Consider the following 15,070-nt stretch of genomic DNA (forward strand, 5'->3'; position numbering starts at 1 on the left):
CCATCGTCAATGGCCTCAGTAGTGAAGGAAAATTGTCGCTTTTAGACTCCTGACGGAAGGTCGCGTGTCAAATGAGCGGTATGTCCTCTACTGCTTGCAAGAAGTGGACAGATTTGGAGGTGGGTGTGTTATGGGATGGCAACCATCTCACACAGTGGAGGAACGGATCTTGTTAACGTTATTCTCACAGCACAACGTTACTCTGATGAAATCATTGGACCTCATGTAATTCCGTTCATGAACAATCAAAACGTCATCCACCAACAACACAATGCCAGACCACATATGACTAGACTGACCACGGCTTTCCCAGCTCAAAATAATTTCCAGGTCCTTCCCTGTCCATCCTGGTCACGATATCTATCATTCCGAACCTCAAACTTTGCCAGCTTTCTTTTTGGCTTGCGGAAGGATTATCATAACACTCCAAGACCTGTCATCAAGAATCTGATTCAGTCCATGGGAAGGCGATGACCAAGCAACAATTATTTCTGGTGGAGGTCAAAATTGTAACTGAGTTCGTGTGGCCATGACATTATTTAAGTTGTTGTCTCCCTTTACCAATACTTGCATTCGACCTTGAACCCACTTCCGTTCATGAATCTCTGTACTTGCTCACGCTCATGATGTCAATCACTGGATTATCTGGTCCATACTTGATCATTTACAGACCGCTGTCATATTGCTGAGTGCGGCGTTAAACAACAAACAAACAAATAATACACACTTGATGGAATTTACCAATGCATTTCTTTTTTAGTAGTATATTTAGCTGTGAATACAAACACTACAACTAGATGTATTAATATATTTATTTGTGATTGATGTGAACACAACCATTACAATTAGATGTATCAATATATATACTAGTATCTGCGATGGATGTGAATACGTCCCGGGTTCAAGTCATCAATAGTATAACTGAAAAATAAGAAAAATATACTTGTTAATACGCAACTAGGTTTTGTTAACAATTAAGGGAACAGAAAACCACCCATTGTTAGCAAAATACAGCACGACCTCTGTCAGATGCCTCTGCACTAGTTCTGTGTTTTCAGGTATCCATAATTGACTTTTCTTGGAAGAAGAGCGGGTTTTTTTCAACAGAGTATGTATACGGTCACAGCATAATTTATTTTCAAAACACATCTTTGCAGGACAAATTCAGTGAACAATAGGTTTTTCTTTAATATTTGAGGCCTATGTTTTCAGTATTCCCAATTTCTTTTATTCAAAAACATCCCAGAATATTAGGTGGTCGACCCCAAAATGCAATTTAATTTAAGTTAATGCTCTGGCTCACGATACTACATCCTGATCGAAAACTACGAGTCACTACAGATATGTCTACATGTGTAAGGAGTAGTACATACCTGTAAGTATACAAACGGTCATCCAGATAGTCGATGACGGCTCGTCGTATCTTGTCAATACCACCATAGCTGTGGTGACCTTGACCGGTGATGACAGTTATTGGCCCACCTTTGTAAAAAATATAACATGCAGGTACATATATGGCTTCTTCATGTTATAAAAACGATCGTATAGATTGCATCATACATTTAGTATTGAATCCATTACATGCCATACATAACTGGTTTATCTCCATAAGGCTGTGTGACAAGAGGCAGGACTTCAAACTTCAAATAGTCAACTTTCCCTTTATGCGGAGCAATATTACCTGCAGCCCCAGCCCTTGGTGTCTACATTTCACAACTTTTGAGGTACAATGTAGCATGCTCTTTCTACCAAGAAAAACAAGACAAATATATGAACCTATAATAAACATAACATAAACATGTAATTTCAGCACACAATCACAATTTATAACGCAGACCAATTTCTTTATTTTCAAATCATGGGTTAATGGATCTTTTCGCCTTGCGATTATCAACTCTAGGAAGTCAAACAAAACATGCTTGACAGAGAACCTTTCATCACAAGTGATACATAATTTCTCTGTCTTCAATGACAGCGACATGGGTACAATGTGTGAAGCCCATTTCTGGTGTCCCCCCGCTGTGATATTGCTGGAATATTGCTAACAGCGCTGTAAAACCATACTCACTCACTCACTTCAATGACAGCGTAAAACAAGGAAAGTTGTGTATGGAAACAAACAACACATGTACAGAACGTCCAGTTAGGACGATCTGATCTATACTCAAGATCTATATTTTGATAAATCGGATCTAATATCGCGAAATGCATCAAATCACGTGAGCACCTTGGTTAAAAACATGAAAAGATTTGGAAAATATCTTCTGACAACTAGTTGGCGGTGCAGATGCTTTGCTAATCCTGCACTCGACCGAAATCTGCACGACAGTTTACGAACCGGATGTCGATTTTGCTACGCGATTTTGATTGGACTATGCATAGACAACACAGAAATGAGAAAATTCCATGAAAAACAAAAATGAAAAATTAAAGTGTGGACTTTGAAACACCCTAAAGCACTTGTTTAACGATGTTTTTTCGGCCGATTGGAAGCATTGTTTCAGGAAGAAAGATAACGTTAATGTTAGCATGTTCCTTAAGAATCACTTACCGTAATTAAGGCGCTGGTTTAACTTGTCAATCGCACTACTGACAGAATTCCCATGGAGATCGAGTGTGGGGTACCTGGTGAAACTAGTTGATTCTAAATATATCTCTGATCCATTAAATTGTTGAACTGTTTGTCCGCTGCAAAAAAATTGTACAAACATCAATTCAAAACTAGTCAGTCAGAAGCGAATGTATTCCTAATTTGTCTTGACGGAATTTTTCATGTGATCCAATGTATTCAAAAGACGGACCGTAGTCTAGCGTTTACTTCATAGATTACGTCTAGCGTGGCCTCAAGTTAAGAACTCGGAGATTGGTGTTCATCTCCTTCCTTGGATTTTCATAGGATTACTTGCCAAAACTGCACGTAAAGACCTTCCAAGAAGACCAAGATGGCGGCAGAGTTAGGTTCCCTAGGCTCCTTAGCTGTAGAGACAGGCGAGCAGATTCATGGCCAAAGTATCAACGCTGACATGCTCAAGTCCTGGCTGAACAACACCAACGGCTGTACCAATCAAATTATTGACAGATACTAACTAAAATCAACGGACACAAGTGTCTACTCCGTGCCATGAAAATGACACTGATAGTCTGGCGTCAGGGCACGATGGGGACCAGCGAGGTACGTCGTTCAAGCTTAAAGTCGCTGGTGCCAGTGATTAAATTAAGCTGAGCCGTGCCTGTAGGGGCGGCATTACCGATCACGAGTCAGATCATGAACCTGAAGATGCAGTTGCTGACTTTGTGGACAACATTTCAACTGAGGACGAAAATGAAACTGACAAGGATGTCATTAAAGTAATATCTTTTTGTATATTTTGTTTTGTTTGTTGTTTAATGCCGCACTCATCTATATTCAAGCTACTTGACGGCGATCTGTAAATAATCGCGTCTGGACCATTCAAATCCAGTGGTTGGCTTCATGTGCATCGATCCACGCAAATGGGACCGATGACATGCGTCCCAGGTCAGCGAGCCTTACCACCCGATCCTGTTAGTCGCCTCTTACGACAAGCAATGTCGCCTTTTACGACAAGCAATGTTGCCTTTTACGACAAGCATGGGTTGCTGAAGACCTATTCTACTCCGGATCGTCACAGGTTGAAAGTAATATCTGAACTGAAAGATTTTTCAAAAATTAGTGATTCGAATAGCTGATATTCTTAAACAGTCAAGAAGAGGACACCAGGTTAGAGTTGGTGTTCTCTAGCTTCCCTGACAATGACTAGCTGTGCATTCCCAAAACTATCCGACCATATCTGGACTTCTAGTTCAGTTAGAGGAAACGAAACAAAACTGTTAGGGACTGCAGAGGCCACAAAAACCTGTGTGCAAATGCACGATTAGTTACAGACCACCGTCATCTACCTGAAATATTGCTGAGTGCGGCGTTAAGACACACACTAAGCTGTCACAGCATCAATCAATAACACTGAAATAATGTTCAAGCGGCTTCAAACACAACTCACTCACTCTACACCCTGTTACATCCCGAGGTCCTCCCATCCAAACACTAAACTGTCGCTGCTTGAATCGATATGACTGACATGTTGTTCACAGCACCGGTAAATCCAATACACTTTATTATTATTAATATAACTTACCCATCTGGAAGATAGCAGAAAACGATGATAATTATGACCAAGATAACAGCCAGAAATATCACTACCTCCACGTCTCCCATTTCGAGTTGAATGCGACGATGAAATGTCAAGCTTTCTTGTTCCGGGTATCTCCTGCAGACTTGGGCGCGACGCACAAGCAACCTACAAAATGCAGGATTATCTGAGTGTGTTATATATATGTGTGTGTGTAGCGTTTTAGTATGATATAACCAGTCACTTGCTTTATCCATACAATGTCTCTAGATAAATGAGTGCACACGTGTAACAGCGCCGGAAGTGTGTGTGTGTGCGCTAGCCGACTGCACTTGACTGAGTGTATATTGACATGTAATGAGAGAATACACCCTTTCCCCGGAAAGCCGAGTGTTTGTTGTAGCTGCCAAAGTCATCACAGTGTGATGGTTCAGTTATCGCGTGTCATTACACACATGTACACACACGTTGTTATGGCCTTGTGTAACGACTACGCTGTATATACCGGATTTCTTCAAATAAATATTGTTGCGTATGTCTTTTCCATACAACACGCAGTGACACCGGGATTCACTAATATTACCCACGGTTATTACTTCCTTGCATATTGTCACGGTGCTTTACTAACGATCACGTCGCCTAGGTTGTAGACACCGACTCAAGAGGTATGAATAGTATACAGACGTGAGAAGTTGAAAATATCAATAGACAGACAGATTGAATTGGGTCGCATTGACAAAGATAAACTAGCCTCAAGTTTAAGGGTTTATTAACTCTGAGCAATAACCAAACTGTAGTATTGATTTAAAGCAGTGAGTAGATATAGTCTTTGCACAGTCTCCCTGCTTACAGTAAGCAGATAGCAGTTGAACACACAGCGTGAGATATGTCAAACATGCGGTTAGCAGTAGTAGAAGGAAGAAGGAGGAAGGGGGAAGGAGGAAGGGGAAGGGGAAGGGGAAGGGGATTTATTAGGGTGTCACACGCACAACATGTACAAATATAATTGATACACAAAAGACATACAAAGTGCGTCCAGTCTGATTATAGGATTATGAGACACTTTATACAATAGAAACGTATATACATATTATGGGTGAGGTGAGAAGTTTAGATAAGAATGCAGAAGACTCACAGGGAACAATAACAAACTCCTTGATTCAACTACGAAAGAAAACGAAAGTGTCAATAGCGAAAGGGGGAATATGCAATGATGTAATTAAATGATCATGATCATCTCTTTTATTTGAACGATGCAAGCAATTTTTGTGAAACGTTTGAAGTAAACAAATGTAACCTCGTCGCAAAGAGCATTACAATTTTGATTGTTTTCTGCACAAAATAAATGAAACCGTAAATCTCTACAAAACTGCACTGTAGTAAAGAGTGACATTCATCTTACTCAAAATCAGAATCACAATATTTACAGAACATCTCAAATAGTTACATAGAAGATTTGGAATATCTTCCTGCCTCAACAACAAAGGTAAAATTCCACATCTAAACTTGGCTTTTATATGGCGATGGTGTCCATACATATTTTTGTAAAGATAGAAATCAACAGTAGGTGTACCTTTGATTTTCTGTAAGTTTGTAACTTATTTCCATTTGCACTTGCCTTATCATTTTCAAAGCAAAGCGTGTCATTTAACTCTATCATCCTGAATTAAAACGTTTCTAATACACCCAAACACAGTGTTTAACGCCCCATCTAGTTTCCAGTAAGTGATTACAGATAGATACTGATTCAAAAGGTTCATTATGTCACTATCCCAAGAAGTAGTAAAACATCCAGACCATCGATGAATAATATTAGGCAGGCGATCTTGCTGCATAGACTTAAATCTAAAAAGATATTTGAAACATTCAATCTTCTCATTCAACATATCTTCTCTTCTTGCAAGAACAGGTGCAAAGCGTGTCATTTAACTCTATCATCTTGAATTAAAACGTTTCTAATACACCCAACACAGTGTTTAACGCCCCATCTAGTTTCCAGAAAGTGATTACAGATAGATACTGATTCAAACCAAGAAACATTCGGGCAGCATTATTCGGCACAACTTCAACCCCATATACTGGCACCATAAACAACCTGGTTCAACCAGCCACTTATACAAGTTCATTAATATATTTAGTGTACAGACCAGATAACCCTCTCCTAGCGGACTGACATAGCCCTTTTGCAGTCTTGTGCATTTGCAGATATTCGTTTTAACACAATTCTTGATAGCAATAATCCCTATCATATTGCCACACTAAAACTGCTAATATTATGTAACAGTTTTCTTCTAAAATTGACAGTTTTGATTTTGTCATCATTAATACTGATACGCCGTTTTAAACACAAAGTACTTACAATATATGAGTGAGAGTTTGTTAAACTTTAACTGGTACACCATCCAGACCAACAGCGTTGCCTTTCTTGGTGTGTAAAATCGCTCATTCTCCCTTCTGATAGGCATATTCAGCTCGAGCTACCCGACCGCACGTTCTCTGTACCGTTACTTACACATTCACACACTTCATCCTAGGGGACTTCATCAACCGAGCTGTTATCAATACCGTTATAAAGCGTGTTGTTTTGAGTGAGCCGTCATACCCTGTAGGTGCCATAAGAATATTGCCGAGTGCGGCGTTAAACAAACACAAAACAAACCCACAACATGTAGCTGACACAGTGATATACTGAATCACTGTAAACAGCGGCGCTTTCACATGAGCAACATTTCTGTATACACGATCCCATTGTTTGTCTAACACAACAATGCGCTCTTTTTTGTATAAACCGGTAAAGGCGAATTACTGTCGCACGGTTTCGCGCAAAACGAAAGTAAAACGGATCAATCGAGTTTCGTTGAATCAGCGATCTTCACTCACCTTTCTTGGAATTAGATGAATCAGCTGCTATTTTTACTCTCCTTTCATGGAATCAGCTCTCCCCGGCGTTTCGTTGAAACCTGTTATACGAGTGTTCCATGCGATACATACAGCATGTTTAAACAGGACGGCAACGAGGTCAAGCTGACAACACTGTGCTTCGCTTAGCACATGTATAAGGTGTTTCAATCATGTCCGATACATTGCCCTATTTTGTTTTGTAAGATATATGTTCCCTTGTTTTTTAAGCAGAACAATTGCCTTTCCTTTGCATGTGTTTGTGTCGAGAGCCACTAATGATGCAGGATACGGTGGCCTTTTCGCGAACACCTGGTATCATTACTATTTGATGGTGTTTTATAAAGACATACTCATGATCGTACAATCGACTCTACGTTTAGCAGAGATTTCTTATGATTATGGAAAAGACTTTGTCCCATTCATTTCAGTCGTGTTCCCAAAAATCAATTCATGACTTCTGCACTATTTTTTAGCAGGTATATATGAATCGATCTTACAGTACACATTTGTTTATAAAGATAGTTGTCGAGTCACCGAGAAAAGCAGGAAGACCTAATTGACATGTTGCCTAAAATACGCCCAAATCCCATTTGGGTCACATGAGCAGAGACAGACGATTTACGATACCTTGAGTAAACAAGATACAGTTCCCTTGACGTTCGGTTCATGAACCCTACACTGATATGTTATTGACTGCATGGTGACCGCCCTCCTTTTAGTAGAATTCGTGACTATGCAGTTAATAAACACTACCACTTGATATATCAATATATACAACTAAAAAAAGAAACGCAATGCAGATTAATATCATGGAGGGGGATAGACAGTATGCATATATTGTTTGTTTGTTTGATTGGTGTTTAACGCCGCACTCAGCAATATTCCAGCTATATGACGGCGGTCTGTAAATAATGGAGTCTGGACCAGACAATCCAGTGAATAATATCATGAGCATCGATCCGCGCAATTGGGATCGATGACATGCATCAACCAAGTCAGCGAGCCTGACCACCCGATCCCGTTAGTCGCCTCTTACGACAAGCATAGTCACCTGTTACGTCAAGCATGGGTTGCTGAAGACCTATAATATTGTACCCCGGAATCCTCACGGGCTATATGCATATATTGATAAGCAATTGTATTTTTTTTTTTGCTGATTACGATTTGGGATCCTTTGTTGATTTGATTGCAGCTCAAAAACACAACAAAAATCAAGTTAATGCAATAAAAATAGGTTTTTCAGATTAAAAACGATGTTTTATTGGTCTGTTTTCAGTCGTACAAATTAGTATCTCTCATACCCTCACGTCTAGTCGCACGTTTAAGAGGAAGCCAGAAGCTGGAATGTAAACATTAAACTTGTTTCCGTCCGGTTGCGCACGCACCTCCCTATGACATGTCACAAATCTCGAAGAATAAGCCATCGAGCAGGACTGGACTGGATTACTTCCCTGTGGGGATGGCTGGGTGGGAACGTACGACTGAAAACAGACCAATAAAACATCGTTTTTAATCTGAAAAACCCATGTTTTAGTCTGTTTTCAGTCGTACAAATGGGTAGAATTCGACGGAACACTGGAAGGAGGGTCGGGAAAGTAATCAGGCAGTGACCACTTTCACGTCGAATGTACCAAGTTCCTCACCCCTGTAGTGACAATAGAACATTCGACCAGATGCACGGAAGAGATAAGTTGTTTATCACGAACGCACAGCATGGTTAATGCTCTTCGACACACAACTAATTATCGATGCGACAGGCCAACTGCACGCGTCAGTTGAACTGCGATCGAAGTGTGGTCGACGAATAGTTTAGTTACAGAGCAACTCGCAGTATACAAGGTAACTAAAACAGCATGTTTAATGCTCTTCGACTCACAACTAATTATCGAAGCGACAGGACAACTGCACACGTCAGTTGAATTGCGATCGAAGTGTGGTCGGCGTATAATTTAGTTACAGAACAACTCGCCGTAGACAAGGTAACTAAAATAGCATGGTTAATGCTCTTCGACACACAACTAATTATCGATACGACAGTACAACTGCACACGTCAGTTGAACCCGGATCGAAGTGAGGTCGGCGCATAATTTAGTTACAGAGCAACTCGCAGTATACAAAGTAACTAAAAAATACGAGCAGTACTATAATGTATGGGAAGACGATGCATACACCGAATAACCATAATAAAAAGCAGAAGTACTGCACGCAACAAAAAACCATAAGAATGCGTACATTCACCAACAACTTTTATTGTAACCTGTTATATGTCACGAAGTGTCGAGCAAAAACTCCAAAGTGAATAAAACACAAATTCACTGTCTTTTCTGAGAGATCTGTTGTGCCACCACGAGTGGACCAAACTGTTTGAGTCCTTCAACATCTTCTGTGGAGATATCTCTATAGTAAGATAATGCGAAGCAAACACAGAAGTAGATCTCCAAAAGCAGCCCTCCATAATAGCTTGTAGCGAACAATTACTGTGGAGTGCTAATGTTGAAGCGATGGCTCGAACTTCGTGCGGATGAGAGGAGGTGGGAGGTGCGAGTCCTTGCGCCTCGTAAGCTCTGAGAATTACCGCTCTCAACCAAAATGAGAGAGTATTACGTGTAATCTCTTTCTTTGCATTGGTTGAGAGCGGTATGAACAGCCGTCGAAAATGTTGTCGTCGCTGTTCAGAACGCTGCAGGTAAATACGAAGCGCACGAACTGGGCACAAGGTGAGATCAGCGTGATCATGAGGGCCCATAATGGCAGACAAGGAAGGAATGTGGAACATTCTCGGATCTTGGCCAGGAAGTTGATTTTTCGCTAAAAAATCCCATCTGAGGCCAAGATGGACGTTGCCATGGTTACGCTGATCGAACGTAATCCGACCGACGTCAATGGTATGAATTTCCGAAATTCTCGCAGCCGTAGCCAGCGAGAGAAGGAAAGCCGTTTTCTGAGACAATAAGTCGAACGCGACCTGATCGAGAGGCTCGTAAGCCTGACTAGACAGGTTGCGCAGAACGACATCGAGGTCCCAGGCCGGCGGTCGGAATTTACGTGACTGATCTTCAACCATGAAGGCACGTAGAATCTTCTGCAACTCCGGTACTTTAGTGAGCTTGTCGCCCGTAGGAGACGGCACCACCGAAGCCAAAGCTGCCAGATATGTCGAGATCGTCGACCCTTTCAGACGCCGAGATGACCGGAGAGAGACTAGGAACTCCGCCACCTGTGGTGGGGTCGCTACCGCCGGGTTGAAGCCATGAGACCTGGCGAAAATGGAGAAAGTGGTCCACTTGTCATCGTACAGCTTACGAGTCCTAACTCGATGTGCCGACGAGACAAGCGCTGCCGCTTTAGCCGAATAGCCTTTCTTCATTAACGAGGTCTTAAGCAAACCCAGGCGTGAAGCTGGAAGTTCTTTATCCCCGGATGCAAGTCGTCGGTGTGAGGATGAAGAAGGAGGTCGTCTCGATCTGGCAACGGGAACTGTGGTTGATCGATTATCTGAAGAAGTTCCGGGAACCACGTTCTGGCCGGCCAATAAGGCGCGACCAAAAGCAGACGTAGGTTGGCCGTTTGACGAACTTTCACCAGTATCGATGGTAACAGCACCGTTGGCGGAAACGCGTAAGCGTCTAGACCCTCCCACGATATCGCTAGAGCGTCGTGGTCCCATGCCCGTGGGTCTGGAACCGGCGACACGAATCGAGGGAGGCGGTTGTTGTACCGGGTTGCAAAGAGATCTACTTGGGGCAACCAGAGTCGATCTGTCAGCAGATGAAAGACTGTCGGATGGATCATCCACTCCGTGGGAGACGGCCTCGATGGTCTCGACAGGGCGTCGGCTATCACATTCTTGGCCCCCGGGATGTGACGGGCGCGTACGCCCATGTCCAAGTCGTCGACGAGGGCGAAGAACCTGAATGTCCGGTCCAGAAGGGCCGCCGACCGAGTCGTTCCCTGTTTGTTGACGCAGTGGACGACTGTGGAGTTGTCCGACTGTATCATCAGCCGTTTCCGACGGAGTCGAAGTTTCCAGAACTCGACCGCCCGAATCACTGCTTCCATCTCGAGGCAGTTGATGTGGAGGACCTTTTCTACTGGCGACCACAGCCCGGCCGCTTGGTCGTCCGCGAAGTGCGCTCCCCAGCCTTCCAATGACGCGTCTACGAATAGGTGTAGTATGAACGGAGGCTTGCTCATAAAGACGCCTTCGCAAACGTTCGACGGCTGGAGCCACCACTCCATAAAACAACGTAGCTGCGCCGGAAGTGGAACCAGGAGATTGGGAAACTCCAGGTGGGGGTACAGCAATCTCTGCAGCGGACAAAGTTGAAGACGACCTCGGCGAGTCAGGTCTTTGGCCGATGTCAACAGACCGAGGACTTCCTGCCACGTGTGCACCGACGCCGGGGCATGTAGAAGTCTCGGAACGCTGCTGACAATCTTGTCCCAACGGTCTTGAGGTACCATGACCAGATTGACTCCCGTCTTGAAGCGTATCCCAATGTACTGTAGATCCCGAGTTGGAACCAAGTCCGACTTTTGAAAGTTGACGATCCACCCGAGGTACCGTAGTAGACTCAGGGTGGTCGCCAACTCTTCTTGAAGGGCTTCTGTGAATTGGTGAGCTTGGAGCCCGTCGTCTAGGTAGAAGGCGACCCTGATCGCCTGCCGATGGAGCCATTCTACGACCGTCTTCATGATCCGTGTGAAAATGCACGGGGCCGTAGAAATTCCAAACGGGAGGGCCGCCCACTGGTAATGAATACCTTGGTATTCGAATCGGAGGTACTTCTGGAACTCGGAAGCTATTGGTACATGTAGATACGCGTCCTGAAGGTCTATCGAGACGAGGAAGTCGTTCGGTAATATCATCCGACGCAGAGAGCTGAGGGATATCATGGTGAATGTGTCGGGTTGTTGGAGGTATGTTGCGTTGAACTTTTTGAGATTGAAAATAAGCCGCATCTTTGTGGAGTTTTTCTTGGGTACTAGAAAGATGGGCGAGTAGTACCCCGGCGATGGTGCCGATGTCCCTAGGCGAAGTACGGCCGCCTTTTCCACCAACAAATCGATGGCCTCCGTCAGCCGATCTGTTGGTGGAATGTGGAATGTCGGGGATGACGTCAGTGGTGGCGTCGATCTCAGACGTGGGGCGTAGCCTGTTGTCAAAATGTTCTGAACGTAAGGGTCGTTGAGGAAAACCCACTTGTGGGCATAGTGATGAAGTCTCCCCCCTACCGGTAGCTCGTCTAAAGGTAGTGTCACCGGGGGGGGGACTCCAACCACGGCGACGGCGGGGGAAGGGACCTCACTTCCTCCCCCGCTGGCCCTTTCCCCCTCTGGGATACTTGGAAAAGGAGACCTGGCGACCTTTCCTGTCGGAATCTCTCTTGCGGGACGGCTGTCGAGGCACGTCCCTACGGAAGGCCCGTTGCACATTCTCGTTTCTATAACGGCGTCGTGGGGCGTTCGAAACCGGTGGCCGCCTGGACATGTTGTGTGAAGCCGAAATGATGATGTCACGCTCGGCTTCCTTGGAGTACTTGTCCAGAACATCGTTGGTACGACCGTCAAACAACTGTTGCGATGACCACGGGGCCCGTAAGAGTGTCCTGCCATGACGATCAGGTAGGTCAGTGCAGGCGATGTAACCATGACGACGTGCCGTAGTAATCTGGCCCGATACATATCGGGCGAGGACGTCCGAGATCCACCGTTGCATACAGGTGAGGATTGATGGCACCGTCCTTTCGTCCTCGTCGAGGGGGTCTTTCTCCTCAAAATACACTGAGAGGGCCTCGATCGCTGTGGACAGCATAGCAAGCGGTTGTAGCTGGTGACGAACAGCAGTGTCCATGGATTCCAAATGTCTGTCTTCTACTAGAATCTTGGAGGGCGCTGGTGTCTTGAAGAGTAGCCCCCAATCCAAGTCCCTACTCATGGGTGACGAAAACGGCATGCCATAGATCGGGTAACTAGATCCACCAGGCGGCTTGTTGAAACTCTGTCCCGAGAGCAGAGGCAAAGTTCTGGTCCATATCGTGAGCCATGGCTCTGAAGACATCGGGAGGTGAAAACTGAAGAGACTGTGGCGTATCTCCGACTTTAAAGCCAGCACGCGTCAGTTTGTCGGCATCATTTGATAACTCAGGCAGAAAGTTAGATAGCCAAGCAAACAACTCAATGTCTTTGGGAGGCCTAGGAGGGCTGTCGTCACAATCCATCGTCGACGTCGATTGTGTAGGCGTAGATGAAGGAACTGGTGTACTGGTCGATGGTCCATGGACCTCCAACGTAGTCAAATTCTTCTTGGTCGACGCCGTCGAGATCTGGGCTATCAAAGTCGGGTCGATAGGAAAGTGAGACGAGGGTGTCGATCGGTCATCAGCTCTACGACGCTGATCTCCAAAAAACTCCCTTCGAGAGCGTCGCACGTCCCCGTGGGGGCGAGGGCTACGATCTCTTACTGTAGAAGTACTACGATCCCCATCGTAGTTATCGTCCGAAACGAACTCACGACGTCCACGAAGGCGACGAACGTCCTCGTGTCGTTTACTGTCTCTCGACGAGGCCCTCGACCTGTCGTCCCGTGAACGGGAACGACTTCTAGAGAGGGATCTGTGTTCACTGTCGACCCGCACGACGTTCCTATCGTAGTTGGCAAGACGAGAGACGGACCGACTGGGGACCATAGTCCCCTCGTGGTCCTCGTCACCACCCGGTCCCGTCGTAACGGGGGTGGCTGAGTGACGCTCTCGATCAACGAAGATCAGTCGTGCGGGTAGTATCAACAGCAGGCGAACGGTCACGTGTCTTGTCGAAAACATAAGTTGACTGAGGCGGGTCTTTATCAACTGATTTCTTGGGTGTGGCCGACGCGCCACCCCCAGGGCCAGATGTAGAGGGTGCAGAGTCCAAGGATCCACCCGATGACCTTCTCTGCTTGTAGCGCTGGTCAGTAGCCCGCTTCGCCAACGCACGAAGATACAAGTTAAAGTTGATAGAAGACGAGTGCTCACATTCTTTACAACGTTTATCCCCCGAACACGTTGAAAACCCGTCCTTAATTATGCAGGAAGGACAATACTTGTGGGGATCTACTTTAGACAGTTTTCGTTGACACGAGGCACAAATGCCCGACATGTTGCCACGTGTATAATCAAGTCAAACAGTGAAACACGTGTTGAACACAAACAATGGATTACCATGCAAGGATTACATTCCAGGAGTCTACAGGGAAGACATATTATCATTACTTTATTAGAACAACAACTGTAGACACACTATAAGTACTAGTAGACAACAAACTAGCAGTCTATCGCGAAAGTCCTTCTCGAGCGACCAGCTCAGAGGCGCGCTGAGAGATTTGTGACATATCATAGGGAGGTGCGTGCGCAACCGGACGGAAACAAGTTTATTGTCTACATTCGAGCTTCTGGCTTCCTTTTAACGTGCGACTAGAGGTATGAGATACCCATTTGTACGACTGAAAACAGACTAAAACATGAGTAATGTCACCTGACGCAGAATTTGCATGTGCATTAATTGCACGTGCAGCATGCGCATGCACGCCTTTAGCAATAAAACCGCGAAATTGTACTGTTCTAGCAACAATAAGCACTAACGAGTTTGAAGTTATGCCTGGACTTATTGAGGCTCAGCGTAATAGGTGAGGTGAGGTGAAATTGGGTTTAACGTCCCGTCCAAGATTATTGCACATATATAACGAAGTCCGGACTGATGCCGATTTATAGTGCTAGCCCACTGAGATACCATGCCGCAGTTTAACATGAATACCCCACTCTCAGACACAGTATACGGACTCTGAGCCGACCAGCCAGGGTAACAACAAGTACCATCTTTTAACGTCTATGACGCGGCCTGGAATCGAACCCCGTACCTTCCGTTCTCAGGGCGGACGCTCTACCACTAGACCACGGGGGCGGTCTTCTCAGTGCAATAATGCGATTGGACATTTGAAGACAAGACAAGACAAGACAAGACAAGACAAGGAGTCTAAACG

The 15,070-nt window shown here is 44.8% G+C and overlaps 2 protein-coding genes across 4 annotated transcripts; both read right to left on the minus strand.

The window, feature by feature from the left end:
- Positions 1-794: 794 nt before the first annotated feature.
- Positions 795-7,121, minus strand: LOC124128781 (NEDD4-binding protein 2-like). Of its 3 annotated transcripts, none has more exons than XM_048387494.1 (5): positions 7,029-7,121; positions 4,155-4,316; positions 2,552-2,688; positions 1,374-1,482; positions 795-921 (listed from the first exon to the last, which is right to left on the minus strand). In XM_048387494.1, exons 2-5 carry the CDS (start codon positions 4,232-4,234, stop codon positions 867-869), a joined length of 381 nt encoding a protein of 126 aa, XP_048243451.1. In that variant the 5' UTR covers positions 4,235-4,316; positions 7,029-7,121; the 3' UTR covers positions 795-866. The 3 variants fall into 3 exon arrangements, with proteins under 3 accessions (XP_048243451.1, XP_048243450.1, XP_048243452.1); XM_048387493.1 differs by lacking the exon at positions 7,029-7,121 and adding an exon at positions 6,661-7,003; XM_048387495.1 differs by lacking the exon at positions 7,029-7,121 and adding an exon at positions 6,508-6,526.
- A 3,295-nt stretch (positions 7,122-10,416) lies between these two features.
- Positions 10,417-13,006, minus strand: LOC125376097. The gene is made up of 2 exons (XM_048387708.1): positions 12,410-13,006; positions 10,417-12,222 (listed from the first exon to the last, which is right to left on the minus strand). Exons 1-2 carry the CDS (start codon positions 13,004-13,006, stop codon positions 10,417-10,419), a joined length of 2,403 nt encoding a protein of 800 aa, XP_048243665.1.
- Between the last annotated feature and the right edge of the window lie 2,064 nt (positions 13,007-15,070).

The sequence above is a fragment of the Haliotis rufescens genome, unplaced genomic scaffold (genome assembly GCF_023055435.1).
Source record: "Haliotis rufescens isolate VD_foot unplaced genomic scaffold, xgHalRufe1.0.p SCAF_7, whole genome shotgun sequence".
NCBI lineage: Eukaryota > Metazoa > Mollusca > Gastropoda > Lepetellida > Haliotidae > Haliotis > Haliotis rufescens.